Here is a 13291-nt window from a genome sequence, read left to right on the forward strand (position 1 = left end):
GTCTTACCATGGCCAAAGCTACGTGACCCAGCAGTCACGGACCAAAACCTCCAGAATCAGGAGCAAAAATGAAGCTTTTTTCTTTATAACTAACCAGGCCACATATCTGTAACAGTAGTGCAGAGGGACTAACAGAGCAAGAGGACAAGGAGGAATTAAAGATGGAGAATGGGCGGTAATGAGAAAGCTAAGATGCTTCCATGGCGTATAGACATAGTATTACATGGAATATGTAAATGTTTTTCATGCAAGCCCAGAGGGGGAAAATATTTGGCCAGACCAGGATAAGGTTGTGGCATTTATTCATCTGTGCTTTTGTGTTGACTAGAACACAGTGAGAAAACTGAGTGTATTTGGAGGAGAGTCTTGGTGGTTCTGAATGAACATAAAACTGTCTTGAAGGATCTGGAGTCTATGCCAGCTTCTCTCAGTCCAGCCTTTCAGCCATGTGCGATACTCTCAACCTTCCCCCCACTCATCCTTTAGCCCCAATGCATAAGAGTCTTAGCAAGGTCTGGCCTGCTTCCATTGAAAAAATGTGAGCTAGACGTTAGCACAGCCTAGGGCTGTCCACGAGATTAACCATCCTCTTCCTCAAGCCTATGACTCCAACATGTGTCATGTCTTTTCCAAGCAGCTCAAGACCCGCATTTGCCAGTGCCTGGCTCCAAAGTGGTGAGGGCTTCTACTCACACAGGAGGACCCGGGATCCATAGGCAGGTTCCTGCTGGAGAGAAGGCGTGGTGAGCAATGTCCCCATTACCATTGCTTCTGACATTTCAGGTGCCAATCAAGCCACGGAGTTGTGAATTTAAACTCAAAGGTACCATTGCATTTAGCTAAGCAAAGTCCTCATTTCAAGGCAGACTCAGCCACATTCAGGTTTGCAGTGACCCTACTTAAGGGATGGGGTGTTATGGCTCCACCCAGTAGTGAATATTAGGGTGAACATGGTCATTCCTGGCAGGCCCCTCATGTGATAGGTGACTTTCAATTAAAACATGTGGAAGCTGACTCTTGCCCACTACTGTGTGAGTCCTGGCCATCAAACCTGGGTCTTTCGGCATGGTAGCAAGTACCTTTACCTGTTGAGCTAAGTCTCTGGCCCTACATTTTACTTGTAATTGGAGGATAACACAGTATATTTGTGTGTGTAAGCTTTGATGTGGCTTTCATATGTGCTAGAATTGTGGAATAAGTATGTCAATTAACTAACCCGCCACCCCATACTATGTTTTCTCGCAGTAAGAACATTGTGTACACCAGTTTTTTCAACAACTCTGAGACAAACAGTGCTGTAGTCACAATGTGGGGAGCAGCACTCCTGTTCAACAGAAGCTTTACCCTTCCATCCTGCATCTCCTGAGATCCACCCATCTCAGATGCTGGGTCCCACCATTTGCTCTGTGTCTAGGAACTCAAGTCAAACCTATGTCATACACAACCTATAAATACATCACCTGGGGTGCACCTAAGGTAAAAAACAAAATTTATACTGATTTTCCCATATTGGTTACAACCTTACTTTGATTCCTTTTTATTCCGGTATGTCTATGTCTGAGTGGCTGCAGAGGCTGTAAGAAAGCGTCAGATCTCCTGGAGTTAGAGTGGCAGGTGTTTGTGAGCAGCTCCACATCCACGAGTGGGATTGCACTCGCTGCTCTGGGAGAGCAAGTACTCTTAGCCACCAAGCTGCCTTTCCAGCCCTGCAGCCATTTTATTTAAAAGTTTTTTTTTTTTTTTCTTTATTTCCTCCAAGTCCTAACTCAGGCAATTTTGAAGCAGATGCTAAAATGTCTTCCTGTAGTCTTTTCTTCTGGGCTACTGTATAAAGTAGGGGTTTTAACACCAGATGTATAAAGCAAGGACCTAGCTGCTCCAAGGTATGGTTGAGGAGGTTTTTATTGTAGATATGAGGGAGAGCACAGCCAGGGACATCTGGAAGAATCCAGAACAGGAAGAGAACGTAGTAGACTAACATGGGCAGTAGAAGGATCCAGGCCATGGGGTTGGGATGAAAGAGGATGACCAAGAGGGCGCTAATGGCAGGGTTGTATAGGCGCTGGAGAAGTTTAGGGGAGGTGGGAAAAGAAGAGCGAGGACTCCAGCATGGACGCTGTAATAGGTATTTGCTATGCTGAGAAAACCTGGAGGCCAGCACACACTTAGCTATGCTAATAGGCACCACAGTGAGCCATTCGTCCTGGGGTTTCTTTTGGATATGACATTCTAGCCTTTTTTTGTTGATGATAAAGAGTGAGGTAATCTCTTCTGTAACTGCTTCTTAGCTAAAATTAAGGTGCTGCTGTCAGGGCCCAGGAAGGCTGGACTACTACTCAAAGATCAGGAAGGAAGAGAGTACAGGCTGGGGGACATCTGTTTTGCTATCTACCCAGGTTCTGCAGGACCCCCTGAGGCTAGCAAAGTGCTGATTCAGAATTCTTCAGAAGCATCCAGTTTATATTGCTTTCAGCAAGTCTGGAGTTTGCTGGTTCCGATATGGAGGAGTGTGCAGTCTTCAGTTGACTAAAAGTCTGCTGGGACAGATATAGATTAGGGACAGACAGAAGGTAAAGTTAAGGATCTTAGGTGGAAATCTTTATCTTGGGTGTGCACTTAAAACTTCCAGGCCTATGGTCCTGATAGTCGGTGTGGAAGTGTTAGGTCCCAAGAAATTCCTTTCCCCAAAGTCTGGCATTTAGACAAAAGCCAGCATTCTCTCAGGAACTTGAGAAGCTAGTTCCCACTTTTATCTCTGGCAAAAGGGACACATGGCTCTCCATTAATATATACCTATAGTGCCTATCAGTATATCTTCATCCTTGCTAACCTCCAGGCTGCCTCAGTCCCTGCTCACAAGTGCTTGTTCAAGCCTCATTGGTTCCCTTTCCCTCAGGTATCCAGTCCTTTATATCCCTGGAGTTTGTCCTGTTGCTTCTCTAAGATGATGTCCATCACATAGATGATTCATATCTAGTGAGAGCAGAGGTAGTTCCCCGTATGGACTCACACTGGGATTTCCAGGTTAATGCTGAGAATGAGTCCCCTAGCAGGATAGCCTGAGATGAAATGATTATTTGTCTCCTGGATGGTCTCCCATGAGGTAATTCATTTTGATAAACAGAGAGGGCAGCCAGAGGCTGGCTGAAAATCCTCACCCTGCTCACAGTACACAAAGCTAGATCCTAATTCTCAAGAGGGCATGCTTGACTTCAACTCCTAGTTAGCTCCTGATATTAGAAAAAAAGTTAAAAAGTTATTGTCCTTCAACCCTCTACAGAGATCTTTTGAATATAACATTTAAGATGTTTAATAGATGTGGGGAGCAGGAAAAGACAGAAAAACTTCCTGTGATAGAAGTACCAGCTTCTAGAGGCAGCCCTCAGGTCTCCTCCAAAGAAGAGGATGAGTGTAGATAGAAGTTTCTGTCCTGCCACTGTTCAGTCCCAAAGAAACACACAGAGGCTTATAATAATTATAAACTGCTTGTCCTGTTAACTCAGGCTTATTATTAACTAGCTCTTAGACAAGTATTATGGGTTAATTTAAGTCCTATGTTTAGCCATGTGGCTTGGTACCTTTTCTCAGTGAGGCATTCTCATCTTGCTTCCTCTGCATCTGACTAGTGACTGCATCTCTGCCTTTCCTCTCTCCAGAATTTTCCTAGTCTGGTCACTCCATCTATAGAACCTGCCTGGCTACTGGCCAATCAGTATTTTATTAAACCAATACCAATGAAAAATCTTTTTAGTGTATAAGAGCCATTATCCAACAGCAGATGAAGGCACTAATGAACTCCACCTAGAGCTTGCTTTAAAGAACAAGTTGACTCCTGGGTAAAAAACTGCACTTTACTTCACCTGTCTCAAGGACCCTGCCTAAACTTTGGACACTGGAGAGTTGACTGCACCTCTTTGCCTCACTAAGGTAGGCCAGTCTCCCAAGTTTCTTCTACACAGGAACATACCTTGGATCTTCTGGACCTAATGGCTGAAGACTAACACTGCCCTGGGACCTCTGTCTCCAGAAAAATCATCAAGATGACCATGGAGGAACCTAATTGTCCAGGTAGTGGGTAAGTTTGTGCCATTCTTAATTCAGGAGCTAGTTGGTCTATACTTCTTGCTACTCTGGTGACACCTATTCTTCTCAGATCTCCGTGGTGGGTGTTGATGTCATCCCCACCTGCCCAGGGCTATGGGTTGTCTCCTCTGGGGCCACCTGATAGTTCACTCCTTCCTCATCACATTATTGGGCAGAGACATCATGGTTCAGTCATACTTTCCCTTTTCAAACAACTCTGGAATTTTCCCCTCCTTCCAGCCCCCTTATTCACTGACTACCACTGATATTTCATCCTACCCCTATCAGACTCATTGACCCAAGAATATGGGATTCTTCCTCTCCCATCCTCCTCCTGGACCCTACTTCCTACCCCTGTCACTCTCAGTACCATAGTTCTCTAAAACATAGACAGGTTTTAGGGCTTAAAACCCATAATACAGGCCGGGCGGTGGTGGCGTACACCTTTAATCCCAGCACTCGGGAGGCAGAGGCAGGTGGATCTCTGTGAGTTCGAGACCAGCCTGGTCTACAAGAGCTAGTTCCAGGACAGGCTCCAAAACCACAGAGAAACCCTGTCTTGAAAAAAAAAAAAACCCATCATACAGCTTTTTCTTGATAAAGGTGTTCTCGAGCACTCACCCCATAGCACCCCATCCTGCTTATACTAAAGCCTGATAGTTCTTACCACTTAGTCCAGGACTTCAGAATTATTAATATAGCAGGGGTTTCTACAACTCTTATATTCTACTCTCTGATTCCCTCTTCATCTCCCACATTACAGTCCTAGACCTTGAGGACACTTTCTTTACCATTTCTTCTCCCCCCCCCCACCCCAGATTCCCACAATCTCTTTGCTTTTACCTGGTAGGATCCTGACACCAGTACAGCATTCCAGCTTTCTTGGACAGTCCTTTTCTAGGAGTTCTAAGACATGAAACCCGCATGGTTTCAACCAGGCTCTAACCACTAATCTCTTCCTAGACCTACCCCAAACCACCTAATATGTTCAGTATGTTGATGACCTTTTACTATGCAGCCCCTCACTCTCATGTGTCACATTTTGTCCATCTTTTTAACGTTCTAGGAAAAAAAGGATATGGAGTCTCCCCTCTAACGCTCAACTTTCTGTCTCTCAGGTCAAGTATCTAGGCTTTTCACTATTCCCTAACAGGCATGAACTTACTCTTGATCCCAGACAGTACCCGCAGACCCTCCAACCACTGAAGAAGAGCTTTGAGAGATCCTTTGGCCTGACAGGGAACCTTAGAATCTCATTTCTAACTTTGATCTTCGTGTTCTCCCCTCTATGAAGCAGCTAGGGACATCAACAGAGTCTCTGGATCCTGTTAAACCTCTCATGCCTCCGAATTGCAAACTCCTATAGGCTGTGCCGCTCCCTGACCTTGGCAAACCCTTTATACTATGTTCTACTGAACTAGGGAATGGGCTGTGAGTTTTGGAACAAATCAGAGGACCCAGATTTGGCCCTATTGTCTGCTTTTGTTAGTGGATGGCCGCCTTGCTTGCAGAAACTAGCAGCAGCTTCCCTACTGGACCAGGAGGCTTCTAAGCTCACCTTTGGCTGCCCTCTCTGTCTCTTCCCACACCAGCTCAAGGACCTCCTGTCACACAGGGGTCGCTCCACTCTGTCCCCGTCCTAGAAAGTCCTAATACCTCATTTGGTTCCTGCCTAGAGCCACCTGATACCCTTACTTAAAGAAATCCACAACTTCCTGTTTCCCCTCTGTCACATCCTGACTGTACTTGGTTTATAGACGGAAGCTCATCTCTCAGCTCCACTGTTTTCTACCAAGCAGGTTAGGCCATAGTCTCCTCTGACCTGGTTCTAGTACCTTCTTCTTTACCCCAGGTACTACTTCTCAGAAAACAGAGTCATCACTAGAGACCTCAACTTGCACGAGACAAAACCATCAATATATACAGAGGTTCTAAGAATGATTTCCTTATTCTACATTACTATGCTTCCATTCAGGAGGAAAAAGGTTATCTCATAACAAAGAGGCACATATATTGCCAATGGGACATTAATCCTAGAACTGCAAGAAGCATCTTATTTTTCCAAGAAGACAGCAGTTATTCACTGCTGGGGGCACCAGGTCCCTTCTAATGATATAGCCTTGGGAAATGCTTTGCTAACAAGACTGCTAAAGAAGCCAGCCAACATTCCTATTCTCCCAAACTTACCTACTGTGAGTCCCAGTGACAGCCCCCCTCCAAGTTATGAAGTAGTTATGCATCCTTAGGGTTGGCTTCTTCTACAGAACAGGTACTATTTTCTGGACCTCAAGCAAAGTCCTTTCTGACAGGTATTAACAACTCTTTCACACTGGGTCTCTACTTCTCTGATTCCTCTTCTTCTACCCCTTCTTAAGGCTACCACCTCAGGATGCTCCATATGCACTCAAATCTCCCAACAGGGGGCCTTGCAACCCTCTCCTTTCAACCCAACCATGCGAGTGAGGGGCAGTCATCTTGGGGAGGCCTGGCAGACTCACATGCATGCCCCCTATCAAAACACACAAATATCTTATTATAGTAGACAGTTTCTCAGGAGGGGTCAAAGCTTTCCCTACTATAGCTGAGTCTGCAGAAGTGGTTCCCACCTCATAAATGGTATCTTAGCCAGATTTTGACTTACTAGATCCATACAATCAGATAATTAATGACCAAGCATTCATTTCTAAAGTCAGTCTTGAGGGTCTTAGGGGTACAGTGTTACCTCCACATTCTCTACCAATCCTAGACCAAGACATATAACTCCCTAAGCTTACGTGAATTTTAACTTTACAAAAGGAGTGAAAATTTTAGATATATTATCATTACCATTGTTTGTAATCTACACAGAAACCCACACTGTAAATACCTGTAAACAGCTGGGATAGACCGTCTTGGTTTGAAGAATGAACACTCCTCTGTCAAGAGGGTTGGACATATGGATGGAAAAAAGATGTTTTCAGCATGGTGAGAAGCATTTTCAAGTCTTTATAACCAAAGGAAATTTAAATTTTGAGCTATAACTCTGATGATAGTAGTCAGTGCCTTACCAGAGCTAGATTAAGAGGTTATCGGAACTCAATCAATTAATGTTTTAACTCTGAACTTTTGAAGTCTTCACATAACAACAGCATAGTGTGAAGGAACGGGATTTGAAACACTCACTTTTCATGGCCCCTAAAATCACTTTCTTAGCTTTCACAGCCTGGTACCTTTCTGATTAGATTACTTTCCTAGACCTGCATGACTTACGCACATTTCAAACCTTTTTTTCTATCCAATCATTTACCACGAGACAGGCGGTTGGTAAGACCTGTCACTGCAAAGTTAGTTTCTTTAAATAAAGAAATGATAAAAAGTTACATGGAAACCTGATTTGTAAGTTTGTCCTTTGCAGTGTGAGGCGAGAGGAGCATCCTGGCACATCAGTGTGACTTTTACAGTCGTAGTAGACAAAGCAGGCAGCTCTGGGGTGATGCTTACCTAGTAGAGGGGAGATGCATGCTTAGAGAAGGTGCATGAGAAAGCAGCTGCAGAGGAGAACTGGGAGATGCTTTTAGAAAAAGTGACGTTTCCAGGAGAGCAGCCATTCTCAACCTGTGGATTGTGACCCTTTGGAGGTCACATATCAGATATTTACAACTCATAACAGCAGCAAAATTGCATGAAGTAGCAATGAAATAATTTTACAGTTGGGGTCCATCATACTATGTGAGACTGTATTAAAAGGTCACAGCATTAGGAAGGTTAGAACCATTGCAATAGATTAAGAAAGGTAAGCTGTATTAGTAGAAAGATGCCAACATGGTGGGCACCTAGGAGGGCATGGAAGTCTCCAGGAGCCAGAGCAAATGAGAAGACACTTATTGAATGGGCAAGTAGAGACAATGGTTAGAAGTGGCTGAGCCACTTGGAAGGGGGCTCATGCTTGTCCCTCCTGGGTTTCAGCACCAGATGTATAAAGTGAGGACATGGCCATGCCAAAATATGGTTGAGGGAGGTTACTACCGTAAATATGAGGGAGAGGACAGACAGAGGCATCTGGAAGAGTCCAGAATATGGAGAGAAAGTTGTAGGCCGAACATAGTCAGTGGACTAAACTGAGGTATGAACAGAAAGAGGAGGACCAAGAAGAGAGAGAGAACCAAGAGGGCACCTGGCTGCAATGGCAGGATTATATAGGAATTGGAAACTGGGAGGAGCTTAGGGGATGGAGTGAGAAGAGCTAGGATGCAAGCAGGGACTCTGTAGTGGGTACTCGCTACACTGAGAGAGCCTGCAGGTCAGCAGGCACTTTGGTGTGCTAAAAGGCACCATAGTCATTTACCTCGGAGTTTCCTTTGGATCTGTCTGTTACTAATTCTAACTCACATGTACTTTTTAAAAAGTAGGTTCTGCTTCTGACAAATTATCAGCCTTTTTATAATTAGTGTGAGAAAGAGACCCAGCATGAGGGAAGTGCAGAATAGAAGTCCATGTTAAATAGCTTTATGGAGGGCATAATTTTACTAATCCTTTTTGGTTACTTAGTGTGGTGTAGGAATTATATCATTTCTACTAATCGGATGATGATATGCGCGAACCGCTACAGAAACAGCTGATAGAGTTACATTTCTGGGACAGGGGAGACATACACTACCTGTCCGGTGTCTTGAGTTGCAGCCTTGTGGGGCAAAATTCCTCTCTCCTGACTGTTCTTTAATCCTGGCTGGGTGGTCACTCTTGCATTTTCCCCTGTGATCAGCAATGTGGATTTCCTATCAGAATATGTCCTGTGGATAAATACACATTCAGTCATTGTTATCAAAACTTAGAAGACCACTCCAGGCCTGTATATATCCTGCTCCATGGTAGCTGCACAGTCATGGAAACAGTCACCACCTCTCTGGATTTAAAGTCAGGATAGTCACTCAAAGGACCACAGAGAATGTCTTCCTCTATGGCCTCTTGCAGTTCACTAATTGGTAGCCTATGACTCCAGAGGCGTGGAGAGGGGCCTGTGGTTTTTTGCACTGTCAGGAGGAACCCCAGGGCACAGTGGCTAGAAAAGCCATTCCTCATATCCCGTCAAATCCGCATCCAAGCCTGACCCTGCCTCTTTATCATGTTTTATTTAAAGTTTTTTTTGTTTCTTTAAGACAGGATTTCACCATGTAGCCCTGATTGTCCTAGAACTGACTTTGTAACCAGACTGAGATGGAAGTCACACTCCACCACTGCCTGGCTCATGTTTTTTTTAATTATTAAAAAAAGTGTTAATCAAATTGCAATGTCTATAAGGAGGAATCAAACTGTAAAGCAGACATTTGCTACTCACTGCTCATATTCTTTTTAATGGCCTGCCAGGTTCGCTGCAGGTGTAGGCTTATAAGCTGTCCTGCAGACACACAAAATTACATTACTGTCACGTCGCACAGCCTATGCACTCCCATGTGGATGCAAGTGGTCATGTGATACTTGGAGAGTCATGTTTTCTTCTACCCATGGACCGTGGGCTGCCTCTGTCCATACATTTCTCTTCAGTGGAGATTTTGTCATGGGCACAACCCCTCTAGCTCTCTTACAACACAATAACAGGTTTCTGTGAGACTGGAGACCATGGTTAAAAGAAATGCCTTTCCAAGAAAAGTGGACTCTGGAGCACTGAAACAGGCTACCAAGCACCACTTAGTATGTAAATATCTTCCCCTGAGGTAAGAAGGGTGTGTAAACTGTGGTTAACTGTGTGTGTGCTGTGAATATGGAAGGGAAGTCTTTCTTCTAGAGACAAGATATGGGAGGGAAGCGGAGAAGAAGGGAAAGATAAATGTGGGGCAGAGAGAGTAGGGGAGGAGGAGAGGGGAGGAGAAAACTTGACACTTGACCTAATGAAGGGTGGACCTTGAAGTCACCATGGCCAGAGACTTGGGATACTTTTAGCTGCTTAGTCCAGTATCCTCCCGTAATGCAAGTTTCCTAGGAATACCTACATGATGCTCTACACAGTATAGATGTGTTCCTGTGCCCCACCTTGTGCTATTATTTGTGTGTGTGTGGGGGGGGGGACTAATGTTGCTTACTCAGACACCACAGCTGCATTCTGACTGGTTCCCATGGCACTCTGTAGGGCCCTACCACAATGGTTGGTGGGTAGTAACTGCCTTAGCTGGCCATCTCTTCACACACCATTATGTGTGTGGCCTGGGTCCTTCCCACTAAATCAGGCCAGGTCTTTTCTAGCCCCTACATCACCTGCCCCACCTTTATTATCTAATTTACATCTGGCAGTCTAGTCTGCTGTACAGTGGTCTGTGATAAGTAGAGTCGGGGTTTCAATCGCCCTAATAATAAAGAATCGTTGGGAAGAGCCATACCCAGAGGAAAGGAAATGCCCTGTATAGGAAATGAGCAGAAGGAGGAACTTACCACCTGCAAATTACAGTCCAGGTGAGACTGGCCAAACCACCCACGAGGAGTGCACCCAGTGCAATGGAGACCCAGGATGCCCGAGAGAGCCTGCCAGAATCTGTACAAGAGGACATAAAAGTCAGCAGATCCGGCCAGCATGGCTACGGGTTTTCACTTGACTGGCTCTTAGCAGAACTCGTGGAGGAAAAGACTTTTAGATACTATGTTCTTCCCTGAGTGAAATGGGTATGGGGAGAGGGTCTGGCCCTTTAACTGGGAGAGAGGATCAGGTCTAGTGACTGCTACAGTCAGGCTGGGATGGGGATGAGGATGCCCTTCCTTTCTCATGTTGGAGGACAGACAGTTTCCCGAGGAAGCTGTGTAAGATTCCTAAAGGAATCAGATGGGACAGACAGTGGGCACCCACCGGCTGTATGAAGACCATGACACAGCCCTGGAACTAGTCATATGCACTTGGAATTTGCAAAGACTGTGAGATTCAGCTGGGGTCCAGGAAGGCAGCCTGAAGCCCCCATGCAGTTAGAACTTTAGGGAGATCTAGGGACAAATGGCTAATTTCCCAGTGATCTTTCCAACAGATAAACTGAGCCACTCACTGGGAATTAGAAAGCAAAGGGCAGACCCCTTGGCCAGTCTAGCCAGGACCCTGAAACACTGGAGTCTGAGCAGGTGCTGCTCTCACGCATTATGTATTTCTACCAAGTTCTGAGCCCACTGACTTCCTGCAAAGTCTGTCAATCTGTGGCCAGTCACTTTGCTCAAAGTCCCTGCTATCACAACCTTGTTATTGACTCTTCTGCCAGCTGTTCATTGCTAGCTCCCTGGATTTGTTAGAACTCCTCCGGCAGAATACTGGTTTTTAAATGCCACAATGTCACACACTGCACTGTCTCCATCACTGGAAAAGGTGTCATACCCCTAAAGTTAGGAGGACTAGTTCCAGCAAGAGGCTGCAAGGAGACTGGGTCAGTGCTGGCTAGAGATGGTGCTGAGTGAGAAGGAGGAAGCATTGAGGCCTTGGCAGCCTGGTATGATTAGACTGGCTTTCCAGCTGCTCTCTCTATAGAGAATGTGAAAATCTCTCAGGGTCTGACCTCCTTGAAAGCTGGGGACATTGATATTTCTTACAGCTGACCCCTGAGGTTAACATTTGGCAGTCTGTCATGTGAAAATTCTTTTAATGGCCCCCATGTTTCTTCCCTAGGAACTGCCTCATGAAGACCTCACTATCCTCTCCCAACATGGAACTGTCCTCTTATGAGGCCACTTACTGTCCCTCTACCCGCGCATGACTGTAGAGTCTCCAGGCTTGGCTTGTGCACCCTGCTCAGTTCCAAGCTCAGCTCTATGAATCCTTGGTGCAGGGTGGGAAACCCTCCACACGTTTTCCATTCCAGAATAACTTGAAGATCAATTTCAGGCCTGGTTAAGACCTTGGTGCTATACCTTGCAACGGCCATTGTCCATATAGCAAATGAAGAAATTCCATCCTCCACAGTTTTCTGACTTGAGTGCTAAGCATTCAGAGGGGAATGCTGAAGAAATCCTGGTCCAAACAAACATCTACATTGCAGACAGGTGCCCTTTAGCTGACTGACAGCATCAGGAATTTTATTCTGGGCCCTTGAAGGTATCTCATGGGGTAAACAAGGTTAGCATGTTTCTGGGCCTATAGAGAATTGGGATGCTGACTTCAGGGTCTCATGCATCACTTTGGGAGGTTTCTTTCTGAATTAACTATCTTGGGTTTACAGCTGTAAATGCAGGCGGAAGCCGCCGCAGATTCTGCTGTACACATCTCGCGGTACTATTTGCACCTAACCGGTGTTTCAGATACACTACTGAAAGCTGACGGGGTGCCATTCCCAGAATTCCTCCAGGTTCTCCTTGTCTACCCTCTGCTAGGCAGGGTGAACATCAGCTTGGCATCTGGGAAGATCTGGGGTACCCGCTAGGAATATAGCTAAAGTTTGATGACCTCAAACACAGTATTGTCCTTATTTCAAAGAAACTGGCCAACAGACATTGCAAGGAAGCCACTCACCTATGCAGGTCTTCTCATCTTCACCCAGCACGTAGGGGTCCGTGCACACACACTGGAAGCTTCCCTTGGTGTTCTTGCACTTTGCAGAGGGGTGGCAAGGTGGGTGTGTCAAATCTGCGCACTCATTCACATCTACAGGAATAAAGCACAGCCACTAGTGTGTGTGTGTGGGGAAGACCCTATGTCCCTAGCCCCTTATGGCAGATCCTTCCTTTCTAGGCAGTTGCCACCTAGGTCCTTCCTTGGTATCAAGAATGTCAGTGTTATAGCCTTGCTACCTTCATGCTCCCTATGCTTGTGAATCAGCTGCAAAGCACTTTCGGACTGGGTCTGTGACCAGGCCTGTTTCACCATTTCCTGTCACTCGTGGTCCAGCTGTGTCCCTTTGGCTCTTAGTCTACCTATGTCCCTGACGACTCTGTCATTTATGCCTCCACTGCCTTTTCCACACATGCATGAGTCACTGACTGTCAGAGCCAAACTTGCCTTTTGTGTCTCGCTGCGTGAAGACTGACTGTCACTCTGACCATCTCTGCCACAGTGTGCAGGGCAAACTGTGCTTGTGGAAGGTAACGGATAACAGACCTTATGCCCTTCTCTACTTCTCAATGAATTGGGGGATTTTATTCTTACTTATCCTGTATACAGTTTTTTTTTTTTGTTTTTTGGCTGCCACAGGAATTACTGCAAGCTGAGAGCCTAAGAATAGAATCTGGTTTCCTTTCTGTTCTGGAAGCCAAATGAATGGAGCCCTCTACA

At 45.5% G+C, this 13291-nt stretch overlaps 1 protein-coding gene across 1 annotated transcript in view; it reads right to left on the reverse strand.

The window, feature by feature from the left end:
• Positions 1-310: 310 nt before the first annotated feature.
• Tpo (thyroid peroxidase) overlaps positions 311-13291 on the reverse strand; it is a 72658-nt gene continuing 59677 nt past the window's right edge. The window contains exons 14-17 of the mRNA XM_057779192.1: positions 12533-12664; positions 10486-10585; positions 8720-8852; positions 311-724 (exon numbers count right to left, since the gene is read on the reverse strand). Coding sequence (XP_057635175.1) covers positions 686-724; positions 8720-8852; positions 10486-10585; positions 12533-12664 — 404 coding nt within the window. The 3' untranslated portion in view covers positions 311-685. The remainder of the gene's footprint in view (positions 725-8719; positions 8853-10485; positions 10586-12532; positions 12665-13291) is intronic.

This window comes from Chionomys nivalis, chromosome 1 (genome assembly GCF_950005125.1).
Source record: "Chionomys nivalis chromosome 1, mChiNiv1.1, whole genome shotgun sequence".
Classification (NCBI taxonomy): domain Eukaryota; kingdom Metazoa; phylum Chordata; class Mammalia; order Rodentia; family Cricetidae; genus Chionomys; species Chionomys nivalis.